Source organism: Bos taurus, chromosome 10, assembly GCF_002263795.3.
Source record: "Bos taurus isolate L1 Dominette 01449 registration number 42190680 breed Hereford chromosome 10, ARS-UCD2.0, whole genome shotgun sequence".
Classification (NCBI taxonomy): Eukaryota; Metazoa; Chordata; class Mammalia; order Artiodactyla; family Bovidae; genus Bos; species Bos taurus.
Window position 1 is genome coordinate 44846482 of NC_037337.1, and position 25735 is coordinate 44872216.

The window sequence follows — 25735 nt, forward strand, 5'->3', positions numbered from 1 at the left end:
GTGTTATGTATGGCTGCTTTCTGCCTTGCGGTTTTAAGTTCATGCCACCCCCCCAACTTCATTATAGACAACACAAATCCTTAAGTCATAGGAAAACTTAAAAATATATTTTATTGGAGTAATCTAGAAAATTTGAGAACCGTTACATCTTTGGTATTTATATATAAATGTAATCTCGTGGGTAATCCTATAGAGGGACTTACAGGATCAGAAAATACAAATTGAAACATTCTAGCACCTTTTAATATAAATAGAAATGCATTGATGTAGAGGTAAAAAAAAAACCCTTAGAACTTTTTTTGGGAAACTATAAATAAGTTGGTTATTTCCCATCAGTCCTGCATTAACCTTCTCTTAACTATGTCAGGGTTTATGATCTTTTAGGATTGTATTTTTATACTGATCACGTGTGCTTTAATTTCTGTCCAGAAAGCAAAAATCAGATTTAGGGTCTCAGCGTGCTCTAATTGGTTCTTAGTTGAATGAATTTGACCTTTTAAATATGATATAAATGTTTATGGAAAGTTGCTTATAAGCAACAATTAAAATTCTGTTGCCTTTTTTAATCTTGAAATAACTTGTTTTTTAAAAATACAGTAGTAAGGATTGAGGTATAAACTTTTCACAAAATATACTTAGTCTTTTTGCCTGAAAATGTTCATCTTGTATGTCCAGGAACTTGTAATGGCCAATTCCTTCTTCACTTTCACCTTTGTTCCTGGTAAATGTTCTTTAGGGTCCAGATTCCAATTGTAAACTCCAAGTCCATATTTACTTTCTTCCTGTGGAGGGAGGGAACAGTATGTGAGTATTTTATATCTAATTTGCAACAGCAAGTCTTTTTAAAGGGGAAATAAGCTTGGTAGACTTAAGGTAGCAGAATGGTCACCCCTATGTGTTGGCCAGGAGCTTTTCTAGCTCAGAATGGCTCTCACTGGTGGTGGCAGCAGGCCAAGGGTGATCAGCTACTAGATCTATCCTCTACTCCGCTGATCCAAAAGGAGCTGCCTGAGCAGCTGTTTACCTGGACAGTAGGGGTAGACTGCAGTTATCCCATAGAGGTGAGATCGCTGCTCTGGGAGATACTCATCAGTAAACTGGCCGGTATCTCTGTTTACTGCTATAACACCGTCCCTGGTAACAGAAAGGAAGAGTGAATTCATAGGATTAAAGACTGGGTAGAAAAAGTCAGTTTATCAATAAGCGAAATCTCTGCCAGACTTCTCAAATACATTTTTAAAATTAACTGTGACTTGTGACTCGGATTCTGAAGATCTGTCTGTATCAGTGATTCTCAAAGTAGTCCTCAGATCTACATCATCTGGGAACTTGATAGCAGTACAGATTCTTTGGGCTCCTACTCAGATTCTAGAATGGGACTGATCAATATGCTTTGTCAAGAGCACAGGATAATTCTGATGTCATGCTACAGTTTGAGAACCACTGTTCAAATCAGAATTGCTGGGGGTGGAGTGGAAGGACATACACTTATTTTTAATGCTTCCCAGTTCCTCTTAGCAAACTAGTGTAAGGTGTAGTATTTTTCATTCTCCTGGGGAGCAACTAATATGTCCATGTCATTTTTTATTCTCTGAAGATCAGACTAATGTCCTTGCTTTTTGGATAGTTTATTACCAAATAGTATTGCTCACATGTAGCTTAAAAATGGCAGACCTCATAAATTTCTGGGTGATATAAAAGTCTTCAGTAACACTTGAAGAATGTTATGTACTAATGAAGAAAGAATGAAAAAAAAACCTTAAGCATAGGGCTTAATTACTAAAGTCACTTACTAACGTGGTACAACAAGTGTTGTCTCCTCCAGGACAGTTTGCCTTTTCAGGCTTGTCCAGAGTGTGTCAGGCTTACCTTCTCCAGTCGGTATGGTAGAAGTGATCTGCGTAGCTCACAATGTTGAAGGGGTAGTTGAGGTTGTTTTGAATGACACGCCGTCCAGTTCCATCAGGTAGTATACACTCCAGTTTTTTAGTTCCTTTTAAAACAAAAAGGTCCTTTTATATGATGAAAAAATTCTTTTTCTTTTACCAAAAACAGTGGCAAGTAAATTTATTCTCAGAGAAAACAAAGGTGGAATGTTTTATCACCATTGCAATAATACAAATTAAAAACTGTAAAATTTTCCTGTTCTATTACCAGTCTTCAGTTTGTTTAAGAGCATTCTAGTTTTTACTGGAATTTAAACTCTTAATTCTGTTTTGGAAAACAGGATTGCATTTACAGAAACCTGGCTAAGTTTCTCCCAGAGGAGGAAGTAGAGATAAAAGTTAAATCAGTGTTAAAGAAGTCTACCTGTGAGCTCATAAACTGTTAAAATATTTGGATAAATACCTGCCCTTTGTAAGCAATGTATGATAATAGCCAAGGCTGCCTTTTAACTGAAATCCTTTTTTTTTAGACTATATTATTTTCTATGCAGGAATAAAAAGTAAAATACTAGCCTGACTTGTATTTTTCAATGTAAATATTTTAATAGCTAAACAAGGCAAGAATTTCCAAGTGTGACCTCATGGACTGTGTATTCCACCAGGCTCCTCTGTCCATGGAGTTCTCCAGGCAAGAATACTGGAGTGGGTAGCCATTCCCTTCTCCAGGGGATCTTCCCAACCCAGGTCTCCTGCAGTGCAGGCAGATTCTTCACCAGCTGAGCCACTGGGGAAGCCGTTTTCTCATGGAACCCTTTAAGTAAATTTCAAATACCTATTAAAAATATCACTGTTGTTTTGGGCAGCTGGGTTGTAATATTGACCCACCTGCATTTTCGTCCCTTTTATTAAAATCAAATTCCTTAAGAACAGCTTTTTTTTTTTTTTTAGTATCTAATGAAACAAAGTTATCTTTTCAGTTGTACTAATAGTAATGAAATTATACAACAGAGAGAGAGAACCTGGGAACAGGCAGCCCAAATTTATTACTAAAGGAAGCCATCCTGCCACATTGCTTTTCAAAGAATGTCCCCAGCATAACAGCATACTGACTGTTAGAATAACAGATATTTATAGACAGTGAACTCCGGGAGTTGGTGATAGACAGGGAGGCCTGGCGTGCTGCGATTCATGGGGTCGCAAAGAGTCAGACACGACTGAGCGACTGATCTGATCTGATAGATGTTGTAATACTGAGAAAAGAAAATAATAACCTTTGTTCATTTATCTAAGCCTGTCGATTCCAACAGTGTATAATACTTATTTTTAACCTAAAAGATGTGCCAAGTGCTTGTGTTGGGGGAGGGAAAGCAGTAAAAAAATAAGTTGGACATCGAACTAGCTCCCAAACTTACTGCCTCATTTATACACATAAGGCCTCAGGAAGTTCACTGTAACAATCGTTACAAAGTGTCCTTTAAAACAGGGGTCCCAAATTTCTGGGCTCTAATGCCTGATGATCTGAAGCAGGGCTAATACAATTAATAATAGAAATAAAGTGCACAGTAAATATAACCTGCTCAAATCATCCCAAAACGTCCTGTCCTCCCCCGGCCATGGAAAAACCGTCTTCCACGAAACCAGTCTCTGGTGCCAAAAAGGCTGGGGACGGCTGCTGTGAAAGGCGTAGAGCATTTGCTGTAGTGTTATAAATTTAAACCAGACGTTCTGAAGGGTGGGATCTGGTTTTGTTGTAAAATCAGAGTGCTCACACTCACTGCACGCTGTAGTGTTCTGTATTGGCACTCCATCAACAGTATTACCTGCATCTGCCCAGCAGAGCAGTTTGGAGAAGGGGTCAAAGGTTAAACCATTGGGTAGTCCAATGTCTTTATTCACTAGAATTCTTCTGTTTTCTCCATCTAAAGACGACATTTCAATCTTAGGTGCTTCTCGATTCCAATCTGTCCAGTACAGGTTGCTGTGGTAAATGAAATGGAGAAAGATAAACCTTCCTCAATGCATAGAATCCAAATTTCAGAGTCAAAAACTGCTGAAAGTTAAAGCTGAAGGTTATATGTCCCAGTTGATGACCTTAGCAATTATTGTAGACAGGAAACTGTTCTGTTAACCACTGCCACTGTGAAAATGGGGCCAGAGGAATAACACGTCTGGTGTCTGAGTTTTGCTTACTTGCGCCATTTTACACAGGTAACCCCACTATGGGTTTAACAACTGGGATTTCCTAATGTGTTGCTGGAGGGAGACCCACCTCATTCCAGTTGAAGTCGCAGGCTTGGCCTGATCCAAAGTAGCCCCCAGTCTCTCTCACATACTCTTGAATTCTCTACATACCACATCACAGGCTTAGTAATTTCCTTGTTATTCTGTTATTCATTAGTTTACTGTCTTATTTCCTAGAACGTAGTAGAACTTAGACTTCACGAAAGGACAGACCCTGTCTTTGCCTGAACAGTGCCTGACACCTAGTAGATCCTCTGTGAATACTGTTAAATTAACGTGCACTTTTATGCTCATGTTCTGACCCTCCTTACACCATACTTAGAACCCAAGGGCTTCAAGTGAGGGTCAACAGGTAACAGGAGAATTAGGGAAGCCCAGCCGACCCCTGGATTGGATCCACAGCGATGGCACGAGGGTTCACCAGGTCCGTGTGGAAGAGGGCCCGACGCTCAGAGCCATCCAGCCTGGCCCTCTCTATCTTATCCAGGCCGCTGTCCGTCCAGTACATTGTTCTACGGAAGTGGTCGATGGCAAGACCTTCGGGGCTTATTAGACCTGAAATAAAACAAAGGCAAGACTGAAGCAACCGCAGCTGTGAAAGGAGAATCTGAAGCAGAGAGGTCTACTATGTTCCCACAGTTAAGGGGAAGGTCTTGAGAGTCTCTAAAAAACAGACTGAATAGAGGGGTAGGTCCTTTGTGGTTTTCCTGCCATGTCTAGTTCACTCTAGCCTCATGTTCACTCTAGCCTCATGTTCACTCTGCCCTCATAAGACCCACCCCCCACCCCAAGCCTGGTGGCACCAAGCGTCCCCAGGGCTGGGGCCACTCCCTGAGTTCCTACACAAACCCTTCCTGTTCAGAGTCCTATCTAGAAGGTAGATGGGAGACTTAGGCACAAAGCAAGCAAATAACCTGGACTGAGTAGAATGAAATGAAATGGGAAGTGTCTTCTGGGTGGAGCTGCTGACCTGAGTTAACGACCATCTCGGGCTCTGCTCCTGGTTCCAAACTGGCGCGGCTAATTGTCCGTCCAGCAACATCTGTCCAGTACACCATCCTCTCCCGGCAGTCATAGTCAATTCCCACGACTATGGAGCCCTGTGTGACCAAAACACAGAATTGGAAGAATTAGGATTCCTTGCACTTCCCCCGACTTCATGCTCAGCCACCTCACTCGTTTGTTCATGGCAGCATTGACCAGCTGCACTGTACGGTTTTACGGACAGCGGGGCACAGTGGGCAGAAGTATAGGCGATGGAGGCTGGCTTCCCTGAGCCAGCGCCAGGCTTGGCCACTTCCTTCGGCACTACCTTCATTTTGCAGATAAGGTGACAAAGGCATACAGAGGTTAACAGAACCTACTTCACACAGCTGCTATCAACATTAATACCATAAAAGCTTACAAAGTATCCCAACCAGTGATGAGTACATTGTAAGCCTTCAATAAGCATTATTATTGGTGGTGGTAAAAGCAAGAGTGATTTCATGAAAAGATCAGCCCATTCAGTGATTAGAGGACAAATACTAGTCTCAGCAAAGTAAGTAATGTTTCACTGGACAAAAACTGACTGCCAAATGTAATCCAGCACTTTTTGAAAAAGCCTCTCTAAAATTTGCCAACATATAATGAAATCAATCCTCCCCTGCCCTGTCAGTGAGATCTTTCTGCTATTTGAAGTGCAGACACCCTTAACCCTCGCCTCTGCGTCTTACTACAAAGCAGTCCTTGGGCTGTACTCTAGTGTAAAAGAAAGTCTATTACAACTTGAAGGAACTGGGGAATGGTGGCCACCTGACTTCTGTCTTGGGAGCTCTCCCCTCCTTCCCTATTGCTAAATAAATGACAAAATCCTTTTTTAAGTGCTGAGTCGGTGATATTCCTTTCCAAAATTCTGCACAGAAGTTGCTTCACTGAATTTCCAGCCCAGACTCCTGCTCTGAGAAGCCCAGCAGATGTGCAAAGCCAACACCGAGGCTGTCCCTGAGGTCTCGCAAGCTCCCTGCTTGCCTAACAAAGCCTCCTGGGGGTGGCCTGACTGGGAGAGGAGTCAGGACAAGAAAAGCAGCATTAGGCTACTGTGGGAAAGTGGGCAGTTTTATATAGGAGGATTTTAATTTTCAATTTTACTTGAAAATTGAAAGTTACCTATTTTGAGCAAGGGGGCACATCTATACAGGCCTCCATTAACCCAGGGGATCATGGGATTCATAAGCCCATTAATGATTTCAAGATTTCTTGGAGGAAAAAGTCCCACTTAAATCTTGTAGAGAAACTAAAAATCAGCAGCTAGTGTCTGGAATAACACACAATTCAAATCTTTAAAGTGGGGAGGGGAACCCATTATAAGTGTCAGTGCCTTTCTGCTGAACTCCCTTCTCTTTCCTCCCATCTTAGTGAAGAAATCCCTGCTCCAAAATGGAGTGTGTTGACCATAGGGAAGCTGTCAGCTCGGGAAGCAGCTAGCATCCCTTGGGGAAAGCCCTGTCTCCTCCTCTCCAGGATCACGTGCTCCCCATATTTTCATCTATGACAGATTCAGAGAAGATAAGCAGCTGATCAACAGGACCAAAGAGGAGGGCAGGGGTCCGCAACAAGGCTATCACTAGTTGACTTCCAGAATCTGCAGAGATGTCTATGGCTTAAAGAGAACGCTGGGGGCTGGGGTTAACCTATCATTTTCCCGTGGATCTCCAACGCTGCCTCAGTATCCTGACAACTCTGAAATTCACTTTCCACATAGCTGAAACCCCACACACCAACTGGAGAAAGTGGCCTTGATCAGTCCAATGTGGCTCCCAGCAACAGCACCCTCCCTTCTGTGCGTAAGGTTCCCAAAGACAACTGCCAAACAGAAGCCCTCGAGGAGCACCCCCGCACCTCAGACCTTGCCCAGATCTGATAATCCAATACAGTCCCACCCCCAGGGGAGAAGTCCACTTTACATGCAGCGACAGCAGGGTCTTGGCCATGTCCTTCTGAAGCCTGGTACCATTGAGGGGCAAGTGGCCAATCTGCTGGCCCTGGGCATAGAGCAGGAAGGTGCCCACTGGTGGAGGGGTCACGTCGGGCCGGGGTGTGGGCCGGACCGTGGGTGGAGCCACGGTGGGTATACCTGTGGTGAGGAAGAGGGAGGTAGAAGGAGCAGAGCGAAGGAAACGGTCAGTGGAGAGGAGAAGAAAAGTTACTTCCCCATTTGCCAGAGCCTCCAGAAACATCAGCAGTTCTTTACCCTGGACAGATGTGCCCCAGATGTGCCTTAAAAGAAATTCTAATTTCCAGGGTTTTTTCTCCCAAAGACCAATTATACAAATCACTGCCAATTACTGGGGAGGAAGATGACAAAGTATTTCCCTTTGAACAAAGCAGAACATCCCCCTTAAAAATACATCCAGAGCCAGTGTTGTGTCAGCTTCTCTTTGGGGCCCCAGGGTGACACGTGTCCCCTTACACCCCGGGCTCAGAGTAGTGGGAACAGGCAGTGGGACTACATATTGAACTGAGCTCCAGATGTTCTAATCACAGCAACTGCTGATGACAAAACCAAACGTTAAATCCGCATTGGGATCTGGGGCAGACAAGATTATAAATCAGCATAGCCCATCAGCGACTTCTTCCACTGGACCTGTTCGCCCCTCATTCCCCCACCTTCACCCACAGCTGGCAGCTTCCCTACAGGGACCTCAACACGGCAGAGGGGAGGGAGGGCTGCCCTGGGGTGCTTACATGCAGGGGTGATGCCTGGCTGCGAGCGGGTGCCCTGCACCTCTCTGCCGTCCTGGTCGACACACCAGCAGAAGTCACTCTTGCCATGGCACTGCAGCGGGGTGAAGTGGCCCAGGTCGTCGCACTGAGGCACATACTGGTCGTCCCTGGGGGTGCCCCCGTAGTGCTCCAGCAGGCTTTCCCTCCAGCGCTCACAGACGGTCCGGGGCCTCTGGGTGGGCTCTGAGCAGATGTGGACAAAAAGCCTTTGAGTGTGAGCCAAGGACAGACTGTAGCATGTGGTTCAAGATCCCCAGGCCTGGCCTCCTCGTCTTCTTCCTCCTCATGTCCATAATGAGGCCTCAGCCAAGCCCCTGGATTCTGGCCCTGAGCAGCAAAGTGCTCCAGGAGGTTCTGCTGGGGATCAGGAGAAGGGGTTGTCCTGATGCTCCTGTGACCCTCAGGCCAGGAGGAATGTCATCAACCCAGCCACATCAGGAAAGAACAAGAGGCGGTAACATCTGGGGTGCGGGCCTTGCTCAGCCTGGGAAGGGGCCTCTGCTAACAGCACTCCTGGGGACTCTCCTTGGGGACTCAGTGGCCTACATGATGCTTAAAGCCAATATTTATTCTTTCTGTTTCAAACTCTGGGACCTGCATCTGAGAGGGCTGTCTTGAGACTGGCCGGTGTGTCTTAGGAAGTATTACCAAATGCCCTGCTTACGTGTGGCCCTACGTATCTGTCCACTGGAAAACTATTGAGTAAAACTGACTATAATTAGTATGTGTGATCATAGAGTTGGTGGCAAACAACTTGATACAGACTGCGACACTCCAGCTCCTTGAAGTCCTTTGGCCACCCTGCCCTGGGTTTATCTCAAAGCTGAGGCCCCAGCTTCCCGTCGTGTTGCTTGGTCCCTCCCTTTCTCCAGCATCTTTCCCCATCCTTCCTCCTTCCTTCCTCACAACCATGCTGAAACTCTTGTTAGCTTCCGTGGCAGAGCAGCTTCCTTACCAGCAGCTTTTTCCCAGACTGCTTCTACAGGGCTGCCAAGGCTCTGTCCCAGATACAGCAGTTCTCTATCTGAGAGGACTCTGCTTGACGTGGTTTAACTTGACAGTCTCCTAAGATAGGACGACCTACAGGAATTTAAGTACTGATAGAAGGTATTTTTCCTTCATTAATTCCTGCAACTCAGAGCCTGCAGAATCACACAGCCAAGTATCTACTTCTATCACCATGTGGATGTGTAACAGATCTCAGAGGAGAACAAAAACTGGGCTTTCTCCCCTCAAAGCTTCTCTCCCCTAGACTTCTGCATAGCATTATACAGCATCTCCATCTTTCCATTGCTCAGACTCACTAAACCCTGACTCCCTTCTCCCACTCTACATCTGATATATCAAAACATGTCAGCTGATATCTTCACATCTTACCACATCTACCCCTGTCATCTCGTGCCAGAATTACTACGTATGTTAGCCTTCTTACTGGCTTCCCTGCTTCCATCATCTTTCCTGCTCCCCACCCCCTGCCCTGCTGTAAACTCAACCAGCAGCCAGAAAGAGTCCCTTTAAAAAAAAAAATAAAGTCATCTCATGTCCCTCCTTTGGTCAAAACCTCCAGTGAGTTCAAAGAACAGCTGGAAACATTACATTTGAGCACCTGGAAAGCCAGAAGATGGTGAATAAAACCTTCAGAGCTCCAACCAAAGGAGCACAACTCCAAGACTCACAATGTTTGGGGCAAGCTCCAGGTTGCTGCTGGAGCTCATAACCCTCGGGAAGCAAAGCTCTTTTTAAAACATCATGGAGAAAAAAGACTGACTTCCTCACCCAGATGTGTCTCAGGACCCAGAGAGGGAAATACTACTTCCTCAGACACTCGCCATTGTCACCGGGTGGGATTCCCTGAAGAAGTTGCCAGGATCACCCCTGGTCCACATGCCAAACTCAGATCATCAGTTCTCGGGGGACCACCCAACAAGGCACACACAGCAGTCAGCCTCTGGGAAAGGAGTACCTCACGTCACTTACACGTGGGCATCTGTCATTGCTTACTATTTCAAGCTGTTTCTCAATCCAATCATGGATTTATTTCTCTTTCTGGCTGGCAGGGTTTTAAATACTTTTGAATTTTGGGCACAGAGTGTTCTCTCACCCTTGAAAGCAGGCCCTATTATGCAGATGAGACTAGTCAGAAATGGCGACCAAGGCCAAACCAGCACCAAGAGAGGCCTGGTCATGGGAAAGAGTCTGCACAAAGGAACGTGCCCCTCTTTCTGTAATTAACGTCTCATTCTCTTGGCTCCCTTCTGGATCACTCTCCTTAATACATGCCTATCTTAATAAATTTAACAGGATTCTGAACCATTCTGTTAGGGCACCTCCCAATCATCTGATTTCTTCAAATCCCAGCTGGAATTTAATCAAGACTTTTTAAAGACTAGGCATGAGTGAAACGGAATTTCTCTGTATTTTTTTTTGGTGGGGGGAGGCAGGGCGGGGACCTGAAAAATCTTTCCCCAGAAACAGGGGAAAGAAAAAGGAATGTTATAGTGGAAGCAAGGGTATATAGACATCTAGAGCAAACATTACCAATGTTTACTTATATGAATCTTAGAAGCACTAATGTCTTGGCCATAATAATTCATATTATTGAAAGGATCAAAACTGGCAACTGGCGATCAAAATCAAAACTGTAATCAAAATTTAAAAAATGAAGTAATTTTCCATTTCTTACTCTCGTACATTAAAAGCCAAGACTGGTACTTATGGAACCTTCCTCAGTGGTAAAAAGTGATCTTTGAATAGTGAGCTCATGGATCTGTATAGGAATTATTTTGGTTAAAATGATACCAAACCAGTGCTGTTTCATTAATAAAGTTCTTCTGTATTAAAAGAAAAAATTCTTCCTATCTTTGAACAACTCAACAAAGGAGCAGCAGTCTGCCTTGGCAACCTACAGTTGGCATGAACTCTTGAGTGCTTGGAAACCACACCCCACGCCCCATGCAGACGGGGAGTGCTTAGACCATAACAGACAAGTTCATCAGCAGCATCTGGGGTCTCTAAGGTGAACAAAACAGATCCCTGCACCTCTTCTATAGGTGGCAGGAGCAAGAGTGATTCCCCATCAACATGTTGGGAAGAGGGCTGGGGTTACTAGCTTAGAGTAAACCAGCGGGGTCCACCTACAAGGGTCATACTTATTTTCCCCACTGAGATTAAAACAGACTTCAGACTATTTCCTGCACTCCGCAAGTCAGAGTTAAGTGATACAAAGTTACATGGGGAGGCCTCCCAGACCTTACCAGGTGTGCACTGAAATCCATCCCCGTAATATCCAGGTTGGCAGCGGCAGGAGAAGGAGCCAGGGGTATTGGAGCAGGTGGCCGAGGGGTGACATCTGTTTTCCGAGCATTCGTCAACATCTGCAGCAGTCAGGTACAGAGAAGGAGGGAAGGAAGGAGCATGATTTCACTGAATACAGACTGTGCTACACGTGCCTCAGTGTGCGTGGATCGACACCCAGGCATCCGCTTCAGAAGACCCTCGGGCAGGGGCAGAAACATACCGGCACCTTAAAGGCAAGCTTAAGGGTACAGAGTCGAGGGACACGTTCAGTGTAGAAGTCAAACGTGGTCTCTCACACAGAAATATATCCTGGCATCTTTCATCTACAGTAAATTCCAGGAAGTTATTACCTTTGAACTAACCTTTAGCCCATAAACCATTTCCTTTCAGTAACACTACAATAAATAAATATATGTAACAATAGTTTATTTTTTCCTTTCCTTATTGGCACTATCTCCATATGCTCAGTCGTGTCTGACTCTTTGCAACCCCATGAACTGCAGCGTGCCAGGCCTCACTGTCCATCACCAACTTCAGAGTTTACCCAAACTCATGTCCATCGAGTCGGTCATGCCATCCAACCATCTCATCCTCTGTCATCCCCTTCTCCTCCTGCCCCCAGTCTCTCCCAGCATCAGGTTCTTTTCCAATGAGTCAACTCTTCGTATGAGGTGACCAAAGTATTGGAGTTTCAGCTTCAGCATCAGTTCTTCCAATGAACACCCAGGACTGATCTCTTTTAGGATGGAATGGTTGGATCTTCTTGCAGTCCAAGGGACTCCCAAGAGTCTTCTCCAACACCACAGTTCAAAAGCATCGATTCTTCAGTGCTCAGCTTTCTTCACAGTCCAACTCTCACATCCATACATGACCACTGGAAAAACCATAGCCTTGACTAGACGGACCTTTGTTGGCAAAGTAATGTCTCTGCTTTTTAATATGCTATCTAGGTTGGTCATAACTTTCCTTCCAAGGAGTAAACATCTTTTAATTTCCTGGCTGCAATCACCATCTGCAGTGATTTTGGAGCCCAAAAAAATAAAGTCTGACACTGTTTCCACTGTTTCCCCATCTATTTCCCATGAAGTGATGGGACCAGATGCCATGATCTTAGTTTTCTGAATGTTGAGCTTTAAGCCAACTTTTTCATTCTCCTCTTTCACTTTCATCAAGAGGCTTTTAGTTCCTCTTCACTTTCTGCCATAAGGGTGGTGTCATCTGCTAACCCTCTTCCAACAACACAAGAGAAGACTCTACACATGGACATCACCAGATGGTCAACACTGAAATCAGACTGATTATATTCTTTGCAGCCAAAGATGGAAAAGCTCTATACAGTCAGCAAAAACAAGACCAAGAGCTGACTGTGGCTCAGATCATGAACTCATTATTGCCAAATTCAGACTTAAATTGAAGAAAGTAGGGAAAACCACTATACCATTCAGGTATGATCTAAATCAAATCCCTTATGATTATACAGTGGAAGTGAGAAATAGATTTAAGGGACTAGATCTGACAGAGTGCCTGATGAACTATAGATGGAGGTTCGTGACATTATACAGGAGACAGGGATCAAGACCATCCTCATGGAAAAGAAATGCAAAAAAGCAAAATGGCTGTCTGAGGAGGCCTTACAAATAGCTGTGAAAAGAAGAGAAGCAAAAAGCAAAGGAGAAAAGGAAAGATATAAGCATCTGAATGCAGAGTTCCAAAGAATACCGAGGAGAGATAAGAAAGCCTTCCTCAGTGATCAATGCAAAGAAATAGAGGAAAACAACAGAATGGGAAAGACTAGAGATCTCTTCAAGAAAATTAGAGATACCAAGGGAACACTTCATGCAACGATGGGCACAATAAAGGATAGAAATGGTATGGACCTAACAGAAGCAGAAGATGTTAAGAAGAGGTGGCAAGAATACACAGAAGAACTGTACAAAAAAGATCTTCATGACCCAGATAATCACGATGGTGTGATCACTCACCTAGAGCCAGACATCCTGGAATGTGAAGTCAAGTGGGCCTTAGAAAGCATCAGTACAAACAAAGCTAGTGGAGGTGATGGAATTCCAGTTGAGCTATTTCAAATCCTGAAAGATGATGCTGTGAAAGTGCTACACTCAATATGCCAGCAAATTTGGAAAACTCAGCAGTGGCCACAGGACTGGAAAAGGTCAGTTTTCATTCCTATCTCAAAGAAAGGCAATGCCAAAGAATATTCAAACTACTGCACAATTGCACTCATCTCACACGCTAGTAAAGTAATGCTCAAAATTCTCCAAGCTAGGCTTTAGCAATACGTGAACCATGAACTTCCTGATGTTCAAGCTGGTTTTAGAAAAGGCAGAGGAACCAGAGATCAAATTGCCAACATCTGCTGGATCATGGAAAAAGCAAGAGAGTTCCAGAAAAACATCTATTTCTGCTTTATTGACTATGCCAAAGCCTTTGACTGTGTGGATCACAAGAAACTGTGGAAAATTCTGAAAGAGATGGGACTACCAGACCACCTGACCTGCCTCTTGAGAAACCTATATGCAGGCCAGGAAGCAACAGTTAGAACTGGACATGGAACAACAGACTGGTTCCAAATAGGAAAAGGAGTTCCTCAAGGCTGTATATTGTCACCCTGCTTATTTAACTTATATGCAGAGTACATCATGAGAAACGCTGGGCTGGAGGAAGCACAAGCTGGGATCAAGATTGCCGGGAGAAACATCAATAACCTCAGATAAGATTGCTGGGAGAAATATCTCCCTATAGTACTGATTTATAGATGCAAAAGAACCCAGTGAAGCTCCAACTTAGTTTTTCAACTAACAAACCCATTCAGTCTTACATATTCAGAGACTCCTACTACCTAGAATGTCAAAAAACTCAGAAATTAAAAAAAAAATTTTTTTTAGTCAGAAATTTACTTTCCACCTTTAGAAGAAATATAAAAGTATAAGAAAAATATTATCAGAGGATTTAAGACAACACATAGAAAAGAAAATTTAAATTTGTCCAGATTTTCAGTACAAACAATTCAGGTCCCAACATTCCTACACAGTACCACATAGATTAATTTTCATATTTCTCATAGCTGCAACATCCTGAAACTTCAAACAAAGGCAGACTTACATTCCTTTTATTTACTGAAATCAGTGCAGGCTAACAATAGCAAGACACCGCCTCTACCCTCCACCCTGCTGCCAGGAAAAAAAAAGTCTGACAATCTAACTGCTGAAACCAATGGCCAGTAGTTGAGATAAGCCATCTTCAGAGACAGGAAGTCTTCCTGAGCAAAGAGGGGATCAAGGAGGTGGATCTGATCAAGGCTCAATGGAAAATAAAGCAGTCACACCCGAGCTAATATACAAAAAAAGTTTTAAAATTGTGTGAAGAGGGAAAAAACATGGGACAGGATGATCAGCATTAAACTAAGAGAACAGGAGTCACGGAATGCACTATGTCGATTCTGTACAGCTTGTGACAGAGACACATGGCACCCTGGAAGCTGGAGACTTACAGCCCTGAATGTGACGTCAGTCAGCTAGGGACAAACATAGCTCCTCGCCCAGCCTCCCAGGTCCCAGATGAATTCTCTCCTGGGGTGATCAGTGCCACCCCTGCTGTGACCATGTTACCCTGAGCCACCTCTCCATCACTAAGGGCTTTTCCCATCTACCAGTAAGTAGATGTACTGGACACAGCACAGATGTTCTGTTCAGGGGAAAGGAAAATCTCTGACATCATAATTAGCAATGTAATCACTTACACTGCTTATCATCCGGATCCGGCATTTAGCCCCCATAAATTACTTCACTCTGAAGTCTGAAAAACCTTGACTGCCTGACACGACCAAAGTTAATGCCACCTAGATAGACTCTGCCTAGATGAGCATTTGGCCTGCCTGGATGCCTTCCTTTCACTGACAATGGCAGGAAAGTGGTTATAAATTTATCTGCAAGGTTAGTGGTAGGCTCCTCAGTTAACCAAAACTAAAGGCTATGGTTTTTCCTATGGTCATGTATGGATGTGAGAGTTGGACTGTGAAGAAGGCTGAGCAGCGAAGAATTGATGTTTTTGAACTGTGGTGTTGGAGAAGACTCTTGAGAGTCCCTTGGACTGCAAGGAGATCCAACCAGTCCATTCTGAAGGAAATCAGCCCTGGGATTTCTTTGGAAGGAATGATGCTAAAGCTGAAACTCCAGTACTTTGGCCACTTCATGAGAAGAGTTGACTCATTGGAAAAGACTCTGATGCTGGGAGGGATTGGGGGCAGGAGGAGAAGGGGACGACAGAGGATGAGATGGCTGGATGGCATCAGTGACTTGATGGATGTGAGTCTGAGTGAACTCCGGGAGTTGGTGATGGACAGGGAGGCCTCACGTGCTGCGATTCATGGGGTCGCAAAGAGTTGGACATGACTGAGCAACTGGACTGAACTGAACTGAACTGAAACCACATTAATTACAACAACCAGAAACTTATCTCCAGTCTGATCAGTCAGGGCTGTATATTGTCATGTTTCATTATCTTTGAGGTTGGCCCTGTCTGTTCAGAAGGACAATACCAATGTCCAGTTGGCTGAATCGGTGCCCATTCAGTTCCTTGTGCCTTCTATGATGCTATAAAACCAAACTGCAAAAATTAACATCCAACCAAATGCAGGAAATTAAAGCTATTCATAATGCATATGCTAAAAGTACTTCTCATGGTAACAGGAACCCCAGGCAATGGCAGGAAGCAGGAATTCCTGAGACACAGGGCCTATTTCTAGAACCCATAGATCAGTTGCTTGTGATTACTTTTCTGAACAAAGAGAAAGAGGATTCCCCAGAGGTTCTGAGTTGTGTTCTTAAAGCCTATGGCCTAGGAATGCCAACCAGATGTGAAAGAGCAGCCATCCTCCCAAAGGCAAAGTCATGGGGAGACTAACTTACGAATGAACAGGGAGAATCTCTGAAGAGACTGAGAACATCACAGGTGAACAACTCCTGTCCCCTAAAGCTGGAGAAGCTTAAGATTCCCTGAAGCAAGCTCCCATCTCCTCCTTGGAGGCTCTCGCACCATGTCAGAGAACTGGAGCCTCACCAGCCACTCCAGGGCCTGAGTGCAGAGCAGGCTACCCACCTTCCTCAGAAGGCCAACCCTGAGGAGTGTAGGGGGAACCAGAGCTTTTGTGTAAAGGAGAAATCTTCCTAGCTTCCCAGGGGATCAGGTGTCAGCAGAAAGTATAAAGGCACTTTGAACTCCTTAGCAAGGGAGGAGTTTCTTCTTATACCCCTGGGGACAGGGGCCTGCTTAACCATCACTGTCAGGGTCTTCAGGTGCTGGCAGGTCAAGGCAGCAAGGTTCAAGGCACAGGAGAGTCTCTGGCCAGTCAGACAATGCCATATGGCTTAATCTCAGCGCAATTCTCCATTCTATCTGCTCCCAAGCAGCTAAAAAAACCTCTTTGGAAAATGTGTTTAAAATTCTCTATTTTGAGTGCAGGCTTTGGTGCTTCAACATTCTTCCTGCCTTAATTCTGAATCCACACCCAAAACCCAGCTGAAATCCCTTCAAAACAAAGCCAGCCCCTGGACTCTAGCTTTCCCCCGTGCCTCCCCTGGTTTGCTTTTGAACCACCCAGTGAAATTCCCTGGCGCCAACTCTCCTTGATCCCGCTCCAGACCCCAACAAAGGCTTGAAGGCCCATGAGTTGTCACTCCCCACCTACTCAGTCAGAACCCGGATTCTGGCTGTGCCCATAGGGTCCTGTATGGCATGCAGTGACCTGCTCTCTGGGACCTTTGAGTAGAGGCAGCTTCTTCCCTTCAAGCCTTGGTCTCTACATCGCTTGTGGCCACACCAACTTTACTACACCTTATCCAGAGTCTGCACTCCTCCCACAAAAGCCACGTGCGAGAACAGTGTAAGAACCCCTCATCACGGCCCTTCTGTGGGTGATGGGCCATCTGTAACCCAGTTCCTCAACTCACATGTGCTCCTCCCTGAAAAGGTCTCAGCTCACAACAATCTGCTTTTCCATCCAGCAGAGTCACTAAGAGCTGCAGGGACAAACGTGCCTGAGAAATATCCAGCTCACGCCAACGCAGGGTTGAAACCAACCCTGACTGAGGGGAGCTGGAAAAGATTTCATTCTACTTGCATAAAAATAATTCCTGCTTGTGACTCAGGCTAGGTCGAGAACCCAAAGCCAAGGGCAGCCTCCCCAGGGAAACTGGTTTTTGACAAACTGGCTGGAGAAAGGAAAACCCACACACTCTTTCAATGCCAGTTTGATGGACTGAAAACGAATGTGCGCTTTAAGTGTGCTCACTTCACAAAACAGAGCCTTCATCGCCATTTTTCTCTTGTTTTCTCTATCTCAGTTGTCACTGGGACACATGCACACTGTGTCATGCCTTTAAAACTGCATGCACACACACACACGTTTATACACTTCTCCTGCAAGCCACCTCCATGAGTAGCCCAGCCTGATTTATGCACAGCAGAGGTCTTTAGGAAAATGATTGTTATTTTCTACGGCCCCGAAGCTTGGACGGCAACCACAGGGTAACTGACTATGGGAGGCAGCCTCTCATAGATGGTCCCAAAGATCCCTTCCCTCCTGGTATTCAGGGTCTTCTATAATCCCCTTCCTTTGAGTAGCTGGCTTCCAACCAAGACACTAAAGCAATACTGAGGAGACATCACTTTTATGGTCACTGCCAACCTGCTACCTGGCCTCCTGATGCTGGCTTTGATAAAGAAAGTTACCTTGTGGGAGATGTCTGAGTGGCAAGAAGCTGAAGGTCACCTCCAGGCAATAGCCAGCAGGGACCTGAAAGTCCTTGGGGAAAGGAACCCTGCCGATAACCACGTGAGCCTCTTTCCCCACCTGGACCCCAGATGAGACCCCAGGTCTGGCAGACCCCCTGACTGCAGCCTTGTGAAGATCCTAAAGCAAACGAATAAGCTAGACCATACACATAATAATACTGTGTACTGTTTTAAGCTGTTACGTGTTTGGGGTAAATGGCTATGCTGCAATAGATTACTAATACACTGGGGAAGCAACAGATTGGCCTGGCCTACATTTAAGTTTGTGGGTTCCAGAGAGAATCCCAAAAGTAGAGAAGCAGAGATGAAATAGGGACAATTGAAAATGTCCCTGAAATCAGAAAGAGGGCAACCATAGCAAAGAATGACAATCCTAGAAAACTCCCAGCATGGAAAAGTAGCTAATTTCAAGGTTCTACTACAACCCCAGAAGGTAACCCAAGTCCTCCGAGACAAGCAGAAGTTAAAAGAAGGGAGAATGATTCTCGAAGGGGTTAGGACAAGCAGCAGCTCACCTACATTAACATTCTGATTTTAATCCACACCACATCTAAGCGGCGATTAATTTCAACTTCTTTGTTTTAAACCAAAGACGTAAGGAATGAAATGCTTTCGAAACACTATCTCAGCTGACCTGAGCAGCCAGATGTTTAAATATGAAATTCTACTGACCTGAGCAGCCAGATGTTTAAATATGAAATTCTACTGACAAGATTTTTTTCTCTGGTTCTCATTTCTGAGAGCCAGTAGTGCGTTAAGTCAAACTGAATGATGAGTTTCTACAAGGGAGGAAAAAGCAGTATTCCTACTGTGGAGCTCAGCAGAAACGTGAGAGGTTTGTGTGCATCACCTGATGCCTCCTCCCACCCCCACCACCCCAGACCTAGAGGGTGCCTCCATCTGTAGAGAGTGTCTGTTGTCAAGTGGGACAACCATCCGTGACTTACACCTCTACTCCATCCTAACTTGAAAAGCCCTTGAGCTCTGTCTAAACCTGGGGGTGTTTTTAGGGAGAAAAAACCACCTCAGGGCTGAACTGAGTCACAGTTTGGGGTCATTTCAATATAAACTGTGTTTTCAAGAAAGCCATACAGCTAAGCTTCTGTACATCAGAAGTGGAAACGTTCAAGAGCCAGGTTCAAAAAGCCCCACATCTGGAAAGGAGCAGAGGGCTGTGCTGCCCTGACATATTTGTTCTGTCAAGAACATGTGGCTTTCGGCTGCTGGTCCATTCAGCCCATCCAGATGAAACCAAAGGGAAAGGGAAGGAGGAGAAGCCAACGGGCTGGTGAGGAGGGCAGGGCCAGGCTGTGCGATCTGTTTAAGATCTGATCTAGTTAAGAACAGGCTTCTCTGTTTGAGGAGGAGGAGAAGGGGACGACAGAGGACAAGATGGGTAGATGGTATCACCAACTCAATGGACATGAGTTTGAGCAATCTCCAGGAGATAGTGAAGGACAGGGAAGTCTGGCGTTCTGCAGTCCATGGGATCACAAAGAGTCGTACACAAGAGGGACTGAACAACGGCAAGTCCTGAGTTATAAGGCTGTTCTTAGCAGATTTGCTCAGTGCACCTAGGTATTCCGGGGCCAGATGCAAAAAGCGATTTGAAAACAGCATTTTCGATTTCTGTTCCTAAAACTGATTCCTTTCCCACCATCCTCTCATTTCCAAGTATCTCATTTAACCATTATTTGTGTGTATTACTGACATGAAGATCTTTAGTGAATTATGTAGGCTTACTGAATGATCTCTATATTAAGGTACTACTAATCCCAGTTTCATGAACATTTATAATCAGAGTGTTATGCCTAGTTTTTCAGTAACAACCTCATACATCTTGAAGTTAAATTTGAACAGTCAGTCCTGCTTTCTGGTTTAGTGATTTTACAAAATATGGTATAAAGTCTTAAAGACAGTTAGATTTCTGGAAGGAAATCTTTGAGTACTTAGGTATGCATTAATATCCTTTTATATCTGTGGATTTTTCTTCTCTCTCTCTCCCTCTCCCCTTTCAGAGAGAGAGAGAGAGACAAAGGAATAAATTACACAGAAAGAATTATATGTATGTTTAGAGATTGCTTCAAATACCACTTCGAGCAGGGGAATAGCAACTAAAAATTGGGCAAGACTGGAAGTGCTGAATTAAGCCATTAGCTAAAGAGACTGAAGGATGGAGACTTCCTCCCAGGGGAATATACAATTTTCCCTCGCATCCCTCTGAGCTACAGTAGCTCCAGGGGACAGGAGACTGCGAGCTGGCAGGAGCTCCGCACTGATCCAGGCACGTCTCCTCCAAGGACAACCATACTCGCTCAACAGTCTGGTGCCAAGGTAATCACATTTGGCCTCTGACTCAAAGGGCACCTTTTTTTTCTCTTCCAGCAGTTCCAGGGGGTGTGAGTCAAAGGAAAGGAGAGGTTTCTGAGAGGCCCTGGGGATGTGGGGATGTGCATCCAAAGCAACTTTCAGGGTCACTGAGCCACCCACAGGTACTCACCGGTGCACCGGTGCCCGTCTCCGGCATAACCAGGCAGGCAGGCGCAGCTGAAGGAGCCGTCTCCATGGTGAATGCACCGGGCCTGGCTGGCGGGAGCACAGTTATGATGGCCATCCTCACAGGGGTTGGGAGGTGGGGTGATCACTGAAGAGAGAAGAAGGCAAAGATGTCCAAGAGCCCTGGCCTGCGAATGGGTGAGCCCTGCTCTTTGCAGTGTGATCTGCACAGCAACAGCATGGGGACACCTGGGGGTTTATAAGGAATGCAGTTCCCAGACCCCAGCCCAGAGCCAGTGAACCGGAATAGGAATTTTAACAAGATCCCTGGGTGGTTGTATGCAAATTACAATCTAAGAAGTGCCGGTCTTGGTTTGTGTCTATAATACTAGGCATGAAAATAAGTCATCAGCAAATGTCCTTGACTAAAGCAGAACACTGCTGCTTGGCATGCCTGTGTGTACATGTACGTACACACACACACACACACACACACACGAGTCTTTATGATTCCTGCTACCTTTTCATCTCACTGGATTCAAAAGTGGGTTTTCTCTAATATCATCTGGCTCTAACAATGAAATGACTTCGGAATTCTAGTTCTTTTGGATCCACTCTTATGTCAAGTATTTATCTGGAACTCTAGAAAGGGTATATTTATTACCAATGGAGCTTTCGGTCAGTCAAATGGGACTGCTGCTGCTAAGTCGCTTCAGTCGTGTCTGACTCTGCGCGACCCCATAGACAGCTCCCCCGTCCCTGTGATTCTCCAGGCAAGAACACTGGAGTGGGCTGCCATTTCCTTCTCCAATGCATGAAAGTGAAAAGTGAAAGTGAAGTCGCTCAGTCATGTCCGACCCTCAGCGACCCCATGGACCCTCAGGACCCTTCCAGGCTCCTCCATCCATGGGATTTTCCAGGCAAGAGTACTGGAGTGGGGTGCCATTGCCTTCTCCGGTCAAATAGGACAAGCCTCTTTAAATTACAAAATCTATGTCATTCTGATTTGAGAAACACTTGACCTCTACCTAGAGCTGTTGGTATTAGAAAAGTTCATAGTCTTACTACATGATTGGGCCAAACATCAAGCTGCACAGCAGTCCTGACAGAGGTGAACATCCTTCCATGACTTACACCAAAAATTTCTATTTAGATAGATAAATAGCACAACACAACAACAAAAACCCAGACAAAAACAAAACCCCAACACACAGGACTGAACTGAGCCATAGCTTTGGGTTCTTCCCATGTGAACTGTTTGTTTCCTAGAAAACCATGCAGCAGATCTCCTGTAGAGCCGCAGTGGAAAGTCATGCACCCTGGAGCACGGGTGGGCACTCACAGATGCAGGTGTGCCGGTCGTCTGCAAACTCGTAGCCACTCCGGCACTCACATCTGTAGCTCCCCAGCAGGTTGACGCACACAGAGTTGGGGCCGCAGCGGTGGAAGCCAGTCGCACATTCATTGACATCTAAAGAGGAGTAAGAACAGAAAGGGCTGCTTAAACCAAAGGCCCCACAAGTGGAAGGTCTGCAGACTCGGTATTCTCTCAGCCCTGAGAGGTTTCGGTGGGACTAGCGGTCGGTAGACTAAATGGGAGGCAAAGTTCAGGCTGCTCAGCACCAGATGTAGATGCGCACTGCAGCCCGCCGTAAAAATAAACATTTATTTCAAGTCATTCATGTATGAGCCCCAGGGAGATGTGTTCTGAACAAATCTTCTGAGAATTCTTTAAACATTTAAGCAATTCTGAACATTGAGAAGAAAAACACACAGAGTAACCATGTTTCTTTTAAAGTGTAAAGAAATCTCCATGACTGCTTTTGAGATACAGTAACTGAAAGAAATGGATGAAATGGATGTCTGAAATCTGAAGGTAACCAGAAAAATGTACTCTTTAATGAATGTAAAAAATACTTGATTCAGGCTCAAAATGACAATATTTAAGAGCATAAAATATCCACGAATTACAATAGCCCTAAATACCCACTCCAAACTGCTCTGGCAAACCTAACCAGAATATGCCTGGTTTTTAAATAGTTGGTATTTTTAGATGAATAGCTGCTAAACTCATTGATCCATGGAGTTTATGACAAAGCAGACATTTGTCTTCTATGGACAGAATGCTGGAGGCCTTCATGGAGGAACACAAAGCACCAGGGTCTTACCCACACAATTCCGTCCATCTCCCTGGTACCCAGATGCACACTCGCAGGTGTAGTCCACACCAGTCGCCGGATGGCACCGAGCTGTGGTGGCACATGTGTGGCTCCCATCATAGCAAGGATTCACTGGGGTGGGCTCGGAGTCTCCTGGGTGGGTAGAGAGAAAATACAAAGGAAAAGCACAATCTGGCTGTCATCAAGAGAATGGCACAGAAGGAAGTAGATCGGCAAGTGGAACTGGCTGTGGACTTGTAAGTTTGAAGCCTGCCTGGAGACCTGACTAAATTATTAATATCTAAAGTGAGGGTGGATCATCTGCATTGCAGTTCTCAATTCCAGAATGGCTTCCTCTTGCCTTCTCTGCAGATAACTAACCTTTTCTTATTTACAGCAGGTTTGTGTCCAGGGAATAAAAACAGCCAACACAAAATAGCCAACACACAGCATCCTTTTAGGAGAAGGCGATGGCACCCACTCCAGTACTCTTGCCTGGAGAATCCCAGGGACGGGGAGCCTGGTGGGCTGCAGTCCATGAGGTCGCTGAGGGTCTGACACAACTGAACGACTTCACTTTTACTTTTCACTTTCATGCACTGGAGAAGGAAATGGCACCCACTCCAGTGCTCTTGCCTGGAGAATCCCAGGGACGGGGGAGCCTGGTGGGCTGCCGTCTGTGGGGTCGCGCAGAGTCAGACACGACTGAAGTGACTTAGCAGCAGCAGCAGCAGCATCCTTTTATTTAAAAGTACTTTCATTCTATCATCTTCTGTGATTCTCGGGATAATTCTGTGAGGCAGGCTGTCATTCCTTTTATTGGTAATTTTCACCAATAAGGAAAATAAGCAAGAGACATTAGAAAAATTGTCCAAGCTCAGAAAGCCAGGAAATGGGACAGCAAAAGTTATACCAAAAATTTCTGCCTCTAAATCGGACAGTCTCACTAAGTGTACTATTCTATGTTTCAAAGTTCAATTAATGAGAAAATCTTGTCTTTTTTTTTTTTTAAGATTTATAAGACCAAATAAATGGGAATTACTTGTGCAGTATTTACTCTTTAGGATTAACCTTGCCATGGCTCCATCCGACCACCAGGCAGTGATGACAGCTAACATCTGAAATCTTCCCTTGATCTACTAGATTGAGTGTAACAGTAATGCGTATTAAGCACTTATGTGCCAGGCATTGTTCTAAACCATTACTTACTCTATTCTATTAATTACTCATGACTATACTGTGAGGAATGTATTATCATCTTCTTTTTACCGCAGCACAGAGAGGTCAAGTAACCTGACCAAGGTCACAGAGCCAGAAGAGGTGGACGGGTCCAAAAGTCAGGCGGAGGCCATGCTCCCCAGATCACACAGGCATGCTTGGATGTCCCTCATCCCTCCCCTCTGATTCTCTTGCCAGGCGGTCTGGAAGTATAGCATTTGGGTTGTGGCGGCAGGGTTAACTTGATCTTACTGACCAAGGTCCTGAGTCAGTCCCCAGTGTGCTGCAGTTGAAAACAACAGGGTCATGTCTTCACTGAAGGCCCCACATGAAACAAAGACCTGACTGCCTCCCATTATTCTCTCTCCATTTTAGGAGAAGGTTTTGTACCAAATTCCTGACCTACCCAGCCAAAGGAAGAAGTGAGCTTTGAGATACTTTAGTTTATAAATACTGATGACTTAGCCTTCTTGTTCAGTGCTCTCCAGCATCAAAACTGCACCATGGCGCATTCCAGCAGAGATTAGTGGGTATACATAATGTCAGGAGCTTACCAGCCTGAGAGGCATTAAAAGGAGGGGGAAAAAAAAAAAAAATGCAGCCCAGAAGTTGATTGGCCAACTTGGACAGGATACACTAGCCTGCCTGAAATTGAGGAGAAAGTGTGAATACCTGCATCATACTGACTTAAAATAGCCTTCACTGACAGCGTGGCCACATCATTTGCTGAGCCCAATGCAAAACAAAACTGTGGAACTCTTTGTTCAAAATTATTAAGAGTTTCAAGACAATGACAGCACAGCTTTAAACCAAGTATCAGCCAATTTCTGAGCCTGAGGCCCTGGGCTCAGAATTTGGTTTCCAAAAACACTATATTAAAAATCCATTTTTAAAACTGTGAGTCTATTCATTCTCTGTGACTAGTTAGCTTTTCTCCTATTATAGTAAGTAAAGAAGAGCTGTATCCTTCTTAAGACATTTTCTATTTCTCCCTCTCCCTCTTGAACAGTTTGACTCTCTGACAGAGGATCTGGAACTAATTTAGTCATTTAATCAAGAGGAGAAGACTGGTTTTCCTTAAAGGAACAGTCCGTTCAGCTTCAATGCATGGCCCTCTGCCCAAAGGCTCCTCAACTGGAGAGCTGAGCCCTGAACTGGGAGCAAGGGCAGGAAGCATTCCTGGATCCTGTCCTGCAACCCCACCAACACCAGCCAAGCCACACGGGAAGCTCAAACACTTGCGCAAGCCAGGGGGCTGGCTGGTAGTTAAGGAGAAGGGGCTCCCTGGGAAGACTGCCTCCTGAACCCTGGACACCCAGCTGGGAGCTCCCACGTCAGGTGGGGCTGCTGTTTTGTTTCACACACATTCCAACCAGATCACCGCTCCCTCTGGAAAAAGGGAAAGGCTCTTAAGATACTTGCAGGCAGAGAGAGGAAAGAAAAGAGGCTGTGTTTTTCTTTTTAATTTTCTTCTTTCTTCCCCATTTTCCTCCCATTTGGATAGAATGAACAGTTTGCTATTTTACACAGGGGTGGATGGATGAGCAGGGTTGAAACACAAAGGTTAAACATCCACATTCCTTCTTTTAAAATTTGATCTATGTTACAAGGCAGTCCTGGAGTCTGTGGGGTCCACGGGGAACAACCATGAGTGAGGGGTGAGAGTGGGCTCTGGGGCTGGCACTGGATTTGAGCCCCGGCTCAACTCTTCCAGCTGTGACCATGCAAATTACATCATGTCTACGCCATTGTCTCTGTAAAAGGGAGTAACAGTCCCTTGACTGGTAGGGTTGTTGTGGGGATTTGATGAGTTAAATTCATGAAAGGTACTTAGAACGGTGCTTGGCATTAAGTAAAACTCCT

The 25735-nt window shown here is 45.0% G+C and overlaps 1 protein-coding gene across 1 annotated transcript in view; it reads right to left on the minus strand.

Annotated features, from left to right (window-relative positions):
- Nucleotides 1-85: 85 nt before the first annotated feature.
- NID2 (nidogen 2) overlaps nucleotides 86-25735 on the minus strand; it is a 92594-nt gene continuing 66944 nt past the window's right edge. Inside the window, 12 exon segments of the mRNA NM_001102065.2 lie at nucleotides 86-782; nucleotides 1025-1134; nucleotides 1870-1993; nucleotides 3707-3864; nucleotides 4511-4682; nucleotides 5098-5227; nucleotides 7073-7242; nucleotides 7854-8075; nucleotides 11147-11266; nucleotides 20500-20643; nucleotides 21838-21966; nucleotides 22664-22807. Of these exon segments, the coding sequence (NP_001095535.2) occupies nucleotides 772-782; nucleotides 1025-1134; nucleotides 1870-1993; nucleotides 3707-3864; nucleotides 4511-4682; nucleotides 5098-5227; nucleotides 7073-7242; nucleotides 7854-8075; nucleotides 11147-11266; nucleotides 20500-20643; nucleotides 21838-21966; nucleotides 22664-22807 (1634 nt within the window). The 3' untranslated portion in view covers nucleotides 86-771.